This window comes from Sceloporus occidentalis, unplaced genomic scaffold, assembly GCF_023333645.1.
Source record: "Sceloporus occidentalis isolate IW3139 unplaced genomic scaffold, rSceOcc1.0.p SCAF_1, whole genome shotgun sequence".
NCBI lineage: Eukaryota > Metazoa > Chordata > Lepidosauria > Squamata > Phrynosomatidae > Sceloporus > Sceloporus occidentalis.
The window spans coordinates 179,968,488-179,984,379 of NW_028316981.1; the positions used below are offsets into that span (position 1 = coordinate 179,968,488).

Sequence of the window (15,892 nt, forward strand, 5' to 3'; positions counted from 1 at the left end):
TGGCCCTCAATCTCTCCATACATCACCCCTTTTCTAATCACTCCAGGGAAGGCAACTGGTTTTTTTAAAAGGTTGCAAGACCTCCTTGCAAAATTTATCATACTGTACAATTTTTTCCAAACCAAGAAATGGACTGTTTCTAGTCTTGTTTCATGTCTTTATTTTTGGCATTTTTATCAGTCTGTGTTGCTCCTGGAAGGTCCCAGAACCAGAAAATTGGACCCTGGATTCATCACAGTTGCCCACCCCTAGATTTATCTAGAAACCCAACACAGGATCTTATCACACTAGCAAAATCCTATTGAGAAACAGGATTTAAAGTAGATTTAAATTAGAAAAGAAAACACAAATGCAGGAAGTTTATCACACGAAGTTACTGCCAAGGTGAAATAACGCGGAAATAAAGTGAAGGCAAAAGGGACACAAATGACAGCACTTTACTTTCATGATGTTCTGAAAGTAAAAAGCTGTCATTTTTGCTTTCACTTTATCTGCGCATTATTTAACTCTAGCAGTAACGTCGTGTGATAAACTTCCCTCATTTGCAGGTTTTTAAATTTAGATCTACTTTAAATCCCATGTCTCAGTGGGATTTCACTAGTGTGATAAGGTCTACACTCATAGTGAAGGAGACCATGGTGTCTGTGGCTGCTGTTTAGGTGTTAACTGTTGGTGGGCAGCTACAAGGTCTTAGCAAATTTTAAATTTTTAAACCAGACTTTGGACAGGCTTTCAAAGAGGGAACACTTTAAATCTGAGCACTGTACTCTCTTACAATAGGACGCAAAGCAACCCAAACACCCTCTGACTCACTGACTGAATGTTCTTCCCCACAAAAAAAAGGGGGGGATAAGACCCAATATCATACTCTCCCTTCTTCCAGAGCTTAGGGAAGATCAGAAAATGGAGCACAACTCCAGAATTCTTCAGCCACTATGAGTAGCAGCCATGCTGGTTGGGGGATACTGGGATTTATGGTACCCAAAAGTCACATTTCTGAGTTCTGTTCCTTGCCTCTTTCACCCTCCTCTCTGATATAGAAAGGGCAGCAGCTGGAACATATTAATCCCGATAATGGTGGGGCTGGCCTGGCCTGGGCTGGCCTGAGCTGAGCTCAATGGGTATTTTGGTCCCATGAAGTGGCTAAAGGCGGAGCCGACGTGGGTGGGTTTGGGGGGGGCTGCATTCGGCGGTTGGTACAGCAAAGAACCTAAATCCCCCAGCAATCCCCCATCCACATTCCACGTTTAGAGATCAGAGAGAGTGGCATGGTGAGCTTCCCACCTGCAACGCCCTTGGGGAGATGGCCAGAGGACATCCATCAGCGCCAGAGCCAGTTACCTTCTGCAGTCAAGTCTGGGCATGATTTCAGAGACCAGGGACAGAAATTGGCCTAATCCCTTTGGACAAGTGGGCTAAAGCCTAGAAGAGGACCAGATTTCCGGGGAGCTAAGAGCCGGACAGGTGTGGGAGGGAGAAGGGAAATGAGTCTAGTTGGATAAGGAATTAAACCCAGTTTGAAAAAGAAAAAGAAAAGGCAACTCAAGAACACAATCACCAGATTCCTCCACTCTGTACCAATACAGTCAGAATAGCCACTACCTGCCCATTCTTAAAGTTGGGGATACAACCCAGGAAAGCTGATGGAATTCCCTAAACATTCACGCATGGCAGGCATCCATTGCCTTCCCTTTCCTCCACACAGAGCTACAATAAATGGCTGGCAGCCCCATGGCAGGATGCCCAGTGGCAGGGTGTTGTCACGCACACTCCACAAATCTGAGGTACAGCAACCATTATATAACACTGGTGGTATATCAGGAGTGGTAACCTTTCAGGAATGTATACAGAAACAACACAAGGTTATCAGGTGCTCAAAACAAGGACTGACAGCCTCTCCAGACAAGAAAAAAGTGTCTGAAAGTCCCAGGTTTTGCTCCTGTGCCAACTATTTATTTTGTTCCTGTACAAACTGATTTTATTTTGGAGAGCTACATGACATTTTTCTTGTTCTGAAGTATTCTCAAGGAACTCCCAGCATTATCAAGGACTTTTCATTCTCTCTCCCAGATCAGTTTAAACTGACACAGTATTTCCCAAAATGAAATGCACTTCTCCATGACATGTCTATTTACATTATACTGGAAGTCACTAAGATGGCCACTGCCAAGAAACACAGGGACTGTTTCCCGTACTCAGATTCAACAGAAATCAAGCAAGGGAAAGAGGAATGCAAGCAGTGAAAGAAAATAATCCTAATGCCTAATTAGTATAATGTTGCTAAAGCACTTTAACACTTGGACTGAAACTCCTGAATAGTAATGTAAAAAGTCTCAGTGGACACCAGGGAAAAGCAATATCTGAAATGTTGCCTAAGATTAGATGTGATTGGGGGGGGGGGAGATGGGGGAGTGAGGGAAACCCAGGATATTTAAACAAGAAGTTCGGTTGCAAAACCATGACTATACAGGTAAAAGTAAAACAAAAAGAACTGGAAAGCCTTAATACTTCCAGGACTTTTTTTCCTTTCTGGATAAGCCCTGAGAGGGGATTAACACCTTTAAGGCACAGCATCCACAGTGCTTGCACACTCATACACACACACACACACACCCATTACAGAACTTGGAAATGTTACCACATGTCATGGTGCCAAAATATAAATGTTCTGCCTATTGAATACTAACAGCGATTACACTTTTGTTACTGGGCATCAGGTAAAACTGCCTGAATTTATTCCTGGGGTGGGGAGGGATAAAACAGGTGCTATTGCCATGCCATTGGTGGCCGTTGGAGCCATCTATCTATGGGTCCCCAGAGACTGCTGGCTTCTTTGAAGGACCAGTCTGCCCATGAGGTTTACATTGGAGACATCTGGAGTCTTCCTAGACAGAGCGGGGCAATTCCTTTGCCAGGTAAACAAGGAGATAGTTGCTAGGGAATATAAATCTGAAAGCAGAAGGGCCACTCCATGCCCTACAAACCTCTCACCATCCTGTCTCTGTGACCCCAAGACAAGCAGGTGTTTTGGATTTCCAGAGGACAGGAGTAGCTGTGTGAGCCAGCTGGCAAAACAACATCAAAGAATCTAGTGGCACCTTAATTTGACATAAGCTGATCTGGCATCTGATAAATTGTATGCCAAACAAAACTCAATGAACTTAATCCTCTTGGACTGTGATATGAAACAAAGCTAAAGTTGGATCATGGTGAGCTATGGGGCATCTTCTAACCGCAACAAGAATTCAACTGTATTGCCAGGTACAAAAATGCTCCTTGACCTAAAAATGGGAAGTAATGACTCACAAATAAAGCAGTAGTGTCTCATTTAACTACCAGTGATAGCCTCTGCTTTCCATAGCAGTGAATGTACACTCTTGGTTTTATTTTACACTATAAAAGAAATATCCAAGATGATGAACCCTATCCACCGAACCCCAAATTGAGAACAGATTAACATCTTTAACATGTGATGTAAAGCTCAGAGTTGATTCACTGTCACCCTAAAATGGGACCTAGCAGCTACCAGTAATAACAAGCAGGTGCAACAAAGTTGGAGTGCAAAAGTAACCCAACTAGCAAGGGTAAAGTTACTTCGGAAAGCCAGCATGGTGTAATAGCCTAAACGTTGCTCTAGGATTCTGAGAGATCAGGGTTGAAATCTCTGCTCAGCCATGGAAATTCACTAGGTGGCTTTAGGGCAAATCTCACTCTTTCAGCCCAAGAGGAAGGAAAACGGTACAAACCTCTGAATAAATCCTGCCACAAAGGCTCCATGTTAGGGTCTCCGTATGTCGAAACTGAGTTCAAGGCATACAGCAACAAATAATTGTCCAATGAGTAACTTAGAATGCCCGTAAGTTGTTGTTGTTTTTAGGAACAAGCAACATAATGAGAGTCTTTCTTAATAATGCAAACGAGTAATGGCAACAGTCACTCTCCAAAGTCCTCCAGGAATGGTAATGATTTACTTTTTAAAAGCAACCTTCCAGGCTCTGTCATATTCTAAATAGCATTGGTATGTTCTGTGTATCACCCAAACATCCAGAGCCAGAAAATGTTAAGATGGAGAAAACATAAAGTGAGATACTTTTTAAATAAATACACTTCTTTTATGGTGGGGTATTTATTGACCTCAGTGAATTAATGTCTTCCCCATCCAGTCCTTGCTTGGGAATGCCACTTTTCCTCAAATAGACACATTTCTGACAACCAAGGCATATACAATTCTGCCTTGCTGCATCATCATGGTCCACCAAAAAACTTAAAATAAAATAAAATAAAATAAAATGGCACAATTTTGTCCTCAAAATATCTGGGACAATTAAGTATTTCGATGCAAAAAGAAATATATTTACTGGAACATTTTTGTGTCCAAAATATATTTTGCTTTTGTGTAGAGGGAAAAAAAATTGGGTACATGGGAAATGGCTGGAATTCTTTACATGCAAACAACATTGTCATGTCTATTTGTAGCTCTAGTTTTGTGTAGATTCTGCAACAAAAGGTACCCACGGGAGACTAAGATGTTGTGTCCTACCACAAAAGGTTAGGCTGCCACCAGACTCACTGTTAGTGTTTTGGATGTGTTCATGGCAAAAAGTGGAAAGGCTAAAAACTGTGTGCACAAGCTGGGCTGGGTAGATGGAAACCAGAAAAGGCAAATAAGATTATGTACATAATATATTCATCCAATAAGCACTTGGTTAACTATCTCAGGACTATGCAGAAAGAGTCTCTGACGTGTACATCCATTCCACAGGCATTCCAGCTGGAGAAGGTACAAAAAACTTCTCAAGGCATGTATTACAACAGGAGTGGATATCCGTTTTAAAGGCCATGAACTTTAACAATAGGTCTTGGCTGTACCTCTGTTGGAGATGTGCTTCTGGAATCTAGTTCCAGAGGCCATGAACCCTTGTAGCCAAATATGCTGCCTACAGCTGCATTTGTTACTACCTCTTCATCTTTAAAAAGGTGCTTAGAGACCAGCCTGGTTCAAATGTCGCCACACTCCAAGAGGTCTTAAATAAACCAATGTCTCTCTATCAACTCTAGTTAGGGTTGCCATAATGGAGGACCTCCAAACCGGGACAAATGTAGGACCAGGTTTGAAAATGTAGGACTTTTTTTTTTTAATTTCCTGGCTAGGAAATTAAAAAAAAAGTCCTACATTTTCAAACCCTGTCCTCCTCCTCCCGGCTTCAGAGGACGCCTAGGATCTCTCCCAAGCCGGGAGGAGGAACAGGGGCCGCTTGGAATCACGCCGCGGTTCCAGTGGCCTCTTCCTCCTCCCGGCTTCGGAGGACGCCTAGGCCAGCTCCCAGGCCGGGAAGGGCGCGGGGGGCACTTGGAATTGCGGCGATTGCCGCGGTTCTAAGCAGCCTCCTCCTCCTCCTGGTCTGGGAGGGAGCCTAGGCTAGGGTTGCCATAAGTCAGGACCTCCAAACCGGGACAAATGTAGGGCAAATGTAGGACAACCTTTTCAAATGTAGGGCACATTTTATAAAAATGGAGGACATGCGGAAAAAATTGATGCTTTTTAAAAATGTTAATATAAATGCATGTTTCTTAGGCATGATCAAAATGGAGGACATTTGGGCATTATTCCTAGTCAGATGGCAGAAATGGACTTCCTTTTCTGCCCAAACCACCCCCCTCCATTCCAAAACACACACAACAGCACATTTGGGCACTTCCCGTGGCTTTACTTAACATGGCCTCTTGCATAGTTCAGAGGCTTATTCCATAATCAAACCCCTTGAGTTTAACACTTAGCATGGTTTAACATGGCTATGCATATTGAACATGTCAAGGTGGTTTCACAAGAAGTGGATTTGCCGTTTCAGGTTTCTTGCACCAACTCTACTTCTCAGAAGTGTGTACTTAGTCAAGGGACTTTGATTTTTTTTCACTGCACATGAGTTTGTAAAAATCAGAGCAGCTAACATTGGCCATGCCTGAGAGGCTTGCTGATATCAATATCACCATCACCATCATCATCATCACCATCATTGTCACAACAAGGGAGACTTGTTAGCATTAAAAGCACAAAAAATACACCAAAGCCACACTTTGGAAGGTGACACTCTCTCAACTTCAGAAGCTGACTCAAATCACATCATCACCACACTATCCTTGTCGAAGCAAGGGACAATTGTTAGCATTAAAAGCATCAAAAATACACAGAAAAGGCACTTTAAAATGCACTTTAAAAATACAGTTTAAAAAATACAGCTTAAAAATGCACTTTAAAAATACAGTTTAAAAAATACAGCTTAAAATGCACTTTAAAAATACAGCTTTAAAATGCACTTTAAAATACAGTTTAAAAAATACACCTTAAAAATGCACTTTAAAAATACAGTTTAAAAATACACCTTAAAAATGCACTTTAAAAATACAGCTTTAAAATGCACTTTAAAATACAGTTTAAAAAATACAGCTTAAAATGCACTTTAAAAATACAGTTTAAAAATACAGCTTAAAATGCACTTTAAAAATACAGTTTAAAAATACAGCTTAAAATGCACTTTAAAAATACAGTTTAAAAATACACCTTAAAAATGCACTTTAAAAATACAGCTTTAAAATGCACTTTAAAATACAGTTTAAAAATACAGCTTAAAATGCACTTTAAAATACAGTTTAAAAATACAGCTTAAAATGCACTTTAAAAATACAGTTTAAAAAACACATACAGTACTTCCTCCTTCTCCTTCTCCTTCTCTTCCTCTTCATCCTCCTCCTCCTCCTCCTCCTCCCTGGCACCAAAAAAGGGCAAAGGAAATGGCCCTTTCCTTTCCCCTCTGGCTGCAGCCCAGCCCAACAGAGGAGGAACTCCTCCTCCTGAGTCTGGCTGGCCAATGGGGGCAGACTGGGGCTGGAACAGCCCCGCCCCCTGCCAGCCCTCACAGGCTCAGGCCTGGAGGACCCAGCCTGAGGAGGAGGAAGTCCTCCTCATTAGCCCTGCGCGCAGCTCTGCAAGGGCCAGCAAAGGCAACCTCATCCACCCGGGACAAGGAGGAAACCGTGCAGGGACGCCCCCTAGTGGTCAAAACCCGGGATTGTCCCGCCCCCAGCCGGCTTATGGCAACCCTAGCCTAGGCCTGCTCCCAGGCCAGGAAGGGGCGCGGGGAAGCTTGGCATCGCGGCGATCGCCACGGTGCCAGGCTTCCTCCTCCTCCTCCCGGCCTGGGAGACAGCCTAGGCCGGCTCCCAGGCCGGGAAGGGCGCGGGGAAGCTTGGCATCGCGCCGATTGCCGCGGTGCCAGGCTTCCTCCTCCTCCTCCCGGCCTGGGAGGGAGCCTAGGCCGGCTCCCAGGCCGGGAAGGGCGGGGGGAAGCTTGGCATCGTGGCGATCGCCGCAGTGCCAAGCAGCCTCGTCCTCCTCCCGGCCTGGGAGGAAGCCTAGGCCGGCTCCCAGGCCAGGAAGGAGGCGGGGGCTGCCCCTCATCGCGGCGATCGCCGCGAGGGGAAGCGTCCTCCTCCTCCTCCCGGTCTGGGAGGAAGCCTCGGCCGGCTCCCAGGCCGGGAAAGAGGCAGGGGCCGCTCCTCATCGCGGCGATCGCCGCGGTGGGAAGCGGCCTCCTCCTCCTCCCTGGCCTCGCGGAGGCCTTGGAGGACCCCGCGGCCGGAGCTCCGACCGCAGAGCCGCCTCCAAGACCTCGCTGGGGCCCAGGAGGGAGCGTCTCCGCGGCTGGAGCTCCAACCGCGGAGAGCCCTCCCAGGCCTCAGCAAGGCCTTGGAGCCGCCGCGGGGCCTGAGGTGGCCGCGGTGGGCGGGGCCGTCCCGGTTTGGGCGCCAAACCGGACCGGGACCGGGTTGGCACCGCCCAAACCGGGATTGTCCCGCCCCCCGGCGGGATATGGCAACCCTAACTCTAGTCCCAGAAACAGCAACAAGGGGATCATAAGTTGTCTAACTTTCCAAGTTGCTTCAAAAAACACAAACATATTAGGACTGTTAAAACTCTAAAATGCTATATTTAAAAAGCTTGAATGTGTCGCTGTTGAAAAGGAATTCATTAAAGTTGTCCTTCCAAGAACCTTCAAAAATTGAGTAACTATTATAGTTGCTTGCTTTAAAAGGTGACACTTTCCTGTATTTCAGGCATAACTAAAATAGTGCATACCATTTATTCACTTTTTAAAAGCAAAAGATATCTAATGTCACAAATTGTTGGCATGTGTTCAAAAATTCACTCTCCCCAGTCCACTTTATTGTGATCTCACCACCAACAACACAGCACAAAGTATAGCACAAGCCAGCACAGATATAGCACATTGTGAACCATGTGATAATTCCTTCACTAATATTCAATGAGGCCACATGGATGTACGAAAGTAACTAAACCATGGCAAGAAGATAGGACTTTGTCCCTTTTTGTGTTATAAATCACAGTATAATGTAGATCTATCTTTGTTGTTGTGAAAAGGAAGTAACTTCAAATAATTCTTGTAACCAAGCTCTGTATATGACTACCGTGCCTTATCATCACCACTACCAGTAGTAAAGATTGTTATTATAATAAGTATTGTCTACATTTGTACAGTGCAGGAATGAGGAGCCTTCAGTCCTCCAGGTGTTGATAAAACTATTGCTTTCATGCCTGGCCATTACACAGTCTGAGGAGGGTTTAAGGGAACTGGATCCCAACATCTGGAGATCCAAAGATTCCTTAGCCTTCATATAATACTTCCAAGGGTTCAAAGTACTTTGCATGCATCCTGCAATTGCATTCCTTACAACAACCTTATAAGGTAGGTCAGTAGCATATGCTAGCCATGCGACACAGCCAGCTTAAGACATTTTGGTGCCGGACACAAAAGTAAAATGGTATTCCCTTCCCCATTATGTGTACAGGAAATGACCAGATTTATCATATAGCCGAATTTTACTTCTAATCTAGTAAAAGGAGTGTCACTCGCAGCACTATCACTCCATTTTTAAACCCCTTCCCATTATGAGAAGTCGAAGGCTTTCATGGCCAGCATCCATAATTTTTTTGTGGGTTTTTCGGCTATGTGGCCATGTTCTAGAAGAGTTTATTCATGACGTTTCGACAGCATCTGTGGCTGGTGTCTTCAGAAAATCCCATTACTTCCCTACACCTCAGAGTTTGCTACTGCAGGTATCTCTCTCATTCTGCTTAATGATAGAGCTGGCTGAGGGAACAGAAGATCCAAAAGACTGAAGGTGAAAGAAAGAAGCTTGCTTAAGGATATTAATGAGTTCACAGCAGAGGCAACATTCAGTTCAGGGACTTCTTCATTCCTTGCTCATTCTCTTTGCTACTATACTAGAGCAGCTTTAGAGTACTATTTGAAGCAACAACAACAGCTATTCTGTGCTCTGCAGCCTTGGAACTTAAAACACAGCCCAAAGTTATGGGACCTTCCCAAATACATCCTCACTTTGTGTAAAACCCTGAGTGCTGTTCTCAACAAAATCAGGCACAACCAGACCCCACTCTGCACAGATAAACTGATTCTATGTGGCAGACGTGTGGAAAAGCAGCACAGAACACGGTGCATACATAGCAGGTACTTGCCACACCTGGGGCCAAGCCCACACAGTAATCAAATTTGCCATGAGCTAGAAACTTTGCTGCACAAATACAACCCCCCCTCCCTTCACCCTCCATTCCAGTCCAAATCAGAGCCTGGAAAAGTTAGCTTTTGGAGATGTTACATTCCTAGCATCTCCCAGCCAGCACAGCCAATCCTCTATTCAATCTAGGCTATACATCCTCACAGAATCTCATATACAGCCCTGTAGAGCATGCACAAACAAATAACACACGTGTGCATGTGCATACTTCTGCACGCATGCATACAAAGGTTACAGTGATGTCCAGAGCTTTGCCTTTTATAGCCAGACTGTTGCTGCCGAAAGGAATGAATTGTCCTTTAGCCAAAAATCTCTCTCACACACACATACAGACACTGTGACACTCACACACACCCAAGGGCTAGACCCAATTGCTTTAGAAAAGAAGGGGGAAGTCAATGCAGCAAAACAGCAAACATAGTATCTTTAAGGGGGGGGGAGCAATGGCATGCACACCCCAGCAACCTCATGTCTGTCCCAAGCATTCTCTCTCTTTCTCTCTGCCCTTTCCCCACAATGTACTTTCAAAAGGGGAATCCATCCAAGTGTATTCCAGCCCCTTCTCTGAATGGCATGTTGGGTATTTTAAGCCCTTCTGGGAAATCCTTTCCCCCTGTGGCTGGCAAGTAACCAGATCCCGGAATCCCCAAGAACAGAGAGAGAGTGTGTAGGGGGAACCCAGCAAGGTCACAGGAGATATATGGCCCTGGGGCTGGTGGCAATGGCGGTGACTATGGATTTGGGGGGAGGGGGGTTGAGGCTTGAAAAGAGATAGAGGAAGCATCAGGATCCACTACGTTGGCCTTTTCAGCTGAAAGCTGAAATACACACACACACATACACCTATACACAAAGTCATTTTCAACTGCAAGAACACCGTCCAGACAATCTCTTATCTTCAGCAGCATGCTAGAGAACAATTTCAAAATTATATGTGGTTTGAAGAGTACGGTGACACTAATGTGTATATAACTTGTCACTGGCAGGCAAAATGTCATGATGACCTAGGAAGAGTTCAGCAGGGGGTGGAGTTGCAGGTGAATAAGGCACAGGGCAACTGTTCCTTTAATGATTATTTAGAAAAGGCCATGCATGGCAAGCAACACCTGCGGAAATTCTTTCTTCCACACAACCATTAAAAAACAGGAGCCCTGTCTTATATTCTGCTTTGGCAACCCTGGCAAGCCATACCAGCTAACTTGTTCCAGGCTGGGCATTAAATTGACTACCCTCACTATTTTGTATAAATGCATTAATATGTATCAAGGGATGCTTATATCCATGATGTGATGACCACTGGGAAAACATTTGTCTCAACACCTTTCTTTGAATGCACTTAAGATAATGCATGCACAGTTGACCCTCCTCACCCAGAGATCTGCTTGCCACTACAGTGTCTCCATCTATAGATACTTAACTGCTCCTACGTTTTCTGGCGCACACACACACACATACACACACACACACACAATGAGTAGTGCTTAGAATACTTTTATTGGACTACAGGTCCCAGAATCCCCCAGTGTCCACACTGGCTGAGTGAATTATGGGAATTACATTGCCACAAGTAATTCTATCATGCTTTGCTTATTTGACTACACATATATACTGGGCCATAAAACCCACTGGGTGATCTTGGCCAAGTTACACTCTCTCAGCCTCAGAGGAAGACAAAGACAAACCTCTTCTGAACAAATCTTGCCAAGAAAACCCCATGATAGGTTCACCTTAGGGTTCCATAAGGTGGAAATGACTTCAAGGCAAACAAAAACAATGGGGTAGGGAAATAGATTAGTTTACAGAAAACAGACCTATTGGCTCCAATTGCCAATAGTGCAATCATTTCTCTCCTGAGCAAAAAACAGGCCATGGGTCTAACCCAGGTGTGGAAACTGTGAGTCCACCCCAGATATTCTTGGTCTGCAACTCCCAGGCTGTCACAGCATTCCACACCATTCACAATGCTGGATAAGGGCTGGCGATGGGAACTGCAGTCCAGGAAATCTATGACCTGTTACAGACAGCCAAAATAAAGCTGCTTCGAGTCACAGTGGAGGTATGGTGTTTCAATGATGCATGCGTCCTAAGAGTCCAGAAGTCATACCAAAGCCATGCTCCAGCCCTAAGGACTGGAGTGTGGCTTTGGTGTGGCTTCTGGACTCTTAGGATGCATGCATCATTGAAACACCATACCTCCACTGTGACTTGAAGCAGCTTTATTTTGGCTGTCTGTAACAGGCCTATAGGATTTAATTACTCCCAACCTCTAACCCCAACACAGACAATCATTTGGCCTGACTAGGGGATCCTACATGTTGCCCTGGAGAGAACCTTTGCACAGGTACTTATGTAAACAGGAAAAGTCTCATAAATGCCTTCCTTTTGATTCTGGGACTCACACAAGACTCATTCACATTTTCTAGTAATTGCAGACTGTTATATGGGGATTGGTGTTGGCATGCCTCAGATGTGCATGGAAAAATCCACATTTCCCTTCTCCACTTAAAGACAGACGTCAAACGTATATTCTACCCTTTTCCCAAAGAGCTCATGGCAGTATATGGGCATATATGTGTGTGTGTCATCCCATTCCATCCTCATAACCACTTTGTGAGGTACATTAAATTGAGAGCCACATAGCACAGTGACTAGACCAACATTACCTGTTGACTTTCAAGTTAATTAAGTCCTAGCTACTACACTACACTTGCATTGCATCATACTATATTTGTTCCAATTATTTTCTAGGATTTGCACATATACATGTACATACTCTACTCAAAGGTCTTGCTGTGAACCAAGTTGTCATAATTGCTAACAAATCTGCCTCTGTTTTTCACACAACTGTGTGCTGGCAATACACCATCTAACTCTCTCTGACTCATTTCCACGTCCCACAACAATCCCACAACAGCCATATGTACTGCGCTGTGTAAATTTACAGCACTTTATAAATAAAGGTTAATAATAATAATAATAATAATAATCACATTGAACATAAGCATTTCCCAACAAAGTACCAAAAGACAATCAGCCCCAAACAAGCTGCTATAAACAGTCCCACAGAACTATCAGGAGTACAGAGCAAAAACTTAATATGTGAGGAGTATGAGAGAAACCAGGTAAGCTATTCTGGAATGCAACCACAAAGGTCTCTAATACTCACATGATGTGTGAATAATAAACACTCTCCTGTCCCAATGAACCCTCCCTGTGATAATAATGTGTTATCAATAGGTCTGAATTGTTTTAACAGCTGATCAATCAGAGTGACCAATTAGAAATCTTACTTGCTGATAATATCCCTGTAAATAACTTAGTAGCAGGTGTTTTTTTTTTAATTGTTAATTACTTTTAATGTACCATAAGTATTTTGAAGTCCATAAATATTGTAGAAAAGCATTCAGGCAGAAAGGGAAACCTGTTCTGAAATTCAAAGATACATCTGTGTTTGTCTGTAGAATCAATATGCAGAGAGATCTTGTAGCACCATTGAGGCTAACTGAGAGAAAGAAATTGGCTGCGTGAGCTTTCATAGACTTAAATCTACTTCCTCAGATGCATAAGCATACAATGGTAGTAAGATAATATTATAAGATAATACTATGCATCGGAGGGAGTAGACTTAAGTCTACAAAAGTTCATGCTGCCAACTTCTTTCTTTCAGATAGTCTTAAAGGTCCTACAAGATCTCTCTACATCTGAAATTGGGAATCTACACCACAAAAGAAAAGAAGAAAGTCTTCCTAACTTCATACATGACTTTTATTCACATGCAGTCTCAGGCATAATTAATCAATTAAAAGTCATACAGTTAACCAACATCCCCTGTATATTTTTTTTAATTGGGCTTAATTATTTGGTTCTGTCATATTTGTGTTACACTTACACTCTTGCTGCTGCAAAATCCCTTACTTGGGCAGTCAGGTTTACCAGGTGGATTGCAAACCAATTACAAATAAGCAAAACAAGATCAATTAATTAATTTCTAATTAATGCATTGTTTAATTGTGTGACAGGTTCATATATAACCAATACAAATTGTATTTAAAAACACACAGATATCCATAATCCAAACACTTCCTCTCTGCTCCTGGATGCCTCCCTTGTCTCACCACTGATGCAATGCCACCCCACAGCTTTCCCACTTCTCCGAATACACATATGTGTGCACACAACCCAGGCACAGTGTCCACCTGGAAGGTGGGCCACATGCCACCACAGCCCACCATGGAGTAGGACTCACCTGGCCCAGGGTGACCAGATGTCCTCACTACAAAGGAGGACAGGGCACCACAAAATGCAGGGCATTCAAGAAAAATGTAGGACATGATCAAATGAAAGCTAAAAACACTCATAGGTGCAAAACACACTGCAGAGATAATCCAATTTGAGACCACTTTAACTGCCCTGGCTCAATGTTAGGGAATTCTGGGAACTATACCTTTGTGAAACATTTAGCTTTCTTTGTCAGTGAGCTCTGGGGCCACAATAAGCTACAATTCCCAGGATTCCCTAGCATTGAGCCATGACAATTAAAGGGGTCTCAAACTGGCTTATTTCTCCAGTGTGTTTTGGACCATGTACTGTAAATGTAAATCAATATGTTTCTCAGCCATGCTCAAAATAGAGTGGATTTTGAAATCCCCCTGGAAGCAGAAGGTTGAAATGTAAGACATGTCCTGGAAAAGGGCAGCTGATCAATCAGACTGACCAATTAGAAATCTTAGGGCGCAAACAGAGAGGCCAAAATCAAGCTGCTTCGGGTCACTTTGGGGGTATGCTATTTAAATGACACATGCATCTTAAGAAGCCAGAAGCTGCGCCAAAGCTGTGCTCCAATCCTTTGGCTTTGGCGTGGCTTCCGGACTCTTCGGACGCATGCAGCATTTGAACACCATACCTCCAAAATGACCCAGAGCAGCTTTATTTTGGCCTGTCTGTTGCTGAAAATATCTCTGTAAATAACTTAGTAGGAGGTTTTGTTTTGTTTTTAAATTGTTAATTACTTTTAATGTACCATAAGTGTTTCAAATCCATCAAGCCAGTTTAGCCACCCTCCTTGGGCCTCTGTGGGCCTCCTTTACCTTTGTAGGTTAAGTAGACACGAGGGGCACCCTTAAGGCTGTTGTAGCCCCGACAGCAACCAAACAGCAGCCCCAGCAGGAACTGGGTAGCCCAGAGCACCATTGTAGTGAGAACCCTTCAAGGGACCTGTGAGAAGAGAAAGGTAATGTGGAACTGGGCACTTCTGAGGGCACTTCAGTGCCAGAGAAGCATGAAGAGGGCTTAAGCATATATGCACATTCACACACACACAACTGGGTACTGCTCTGAGGGGATGGGTGGCTGGGAAGAGGCCTAGAGTGCGCTGCGTCTAGGAGTAACAGAGATCAAAGCGCCCTTCCTCCTCCATCCTACCCTGGGCACCCATCCAAGCAGCTGTAACCCGAGTGGCGGCAGCGGCTGATGGGCACTTCAAAGGCTTGGTCTCCTTCTGCCAGCTTCTGCTACACTCTCCCCCCACCCCAGGCCCTCCTTTTTCCTGCAGCCTGGCGGTCCTTTGAAGCTGGGGGGGGGGGGGGGCAGAGTATAGGAGTGCCCCAAATGGGCCCAAGCCCTTAAGAAATGCCAGCCACCCAACTTTCATGGACTATCCTGCGCCTTGTGCTTCCAGTGCCACTCTCCTGGACATAGTGCCCCCTAACTGGGGCTAAGACACAGGCCTATTTAGTGGACACAGTGGGGTGGGGGGTGCTCAGCCTTGAGACAGCCCCCTTCATTCTGGAGAGGGCACCATTCTGGACCCAGGCTTGGGTTTTTGCCGTGGCCTCCTGGCGCCATCACTCTCAGGAAAAGGGGGCAGGAACGGCAGAAATCCCTCCCTGAGCCCCAGCCGGGCTCTAATCTTCCCCATGCCACAGAACAGGTGCCAGGGGACAATGCCAACAACACTGTCGCTGTCGCCATCGCCCTCCACCCTTCTTCTTCTTCTTCAAAGCACCAGTTCAGGACTTGGTGCCAGCCAGCAGGGCCCTAGGGGCATCCATTTGCCAGCCACTCCTGTGTCTTTGCCTTCCCTTTCCTGTCTCCCCACTTCACTCAAGGCAACCTGCTCCAACCTGCAGCCTTCATACCTGAGCCAGGTGCAGCCACCGAAGCAGTGCATGCTGGGACATGGAGTCCCACATATAGCCCCAGGTGCCAACGGAGCCAGCTTTCTCTGGATTGTAGACATACCTGTCTTGCACCCATTTTTACACACATCTCTCTCATTACA

General features: G+C 44.7%; 1 protein-coding gene across 2 annotated transcripts in view; it reads right to left on the minus strand.

Moving 5' to 3' along the window:
* The window catches only part of LOC149322914 (semaphorin-3F-like), a 39,130-nt gene that overhangs the window by 21,215 nt on the left and 2,023 nt on the right, over nucleotides 1-15,892 (minus strand). For both annotated transcript variants that reach the window (XM_089484637.1, XM_089484629.1), the window contains exon 3: nucleotides 14,700-14,826. In XM_089484637.1, coding sequence (XP_089340763.1) covers nucleotides 14,700-14,802 — 103 coding nt within the window. In that variant the 5' untranslated portion in view covers nucleotides 14,803-14,826. The remainder of the gene's footprint in view (nucleotides 1-14,699; nucleotides 14,827-15,892) is intronic.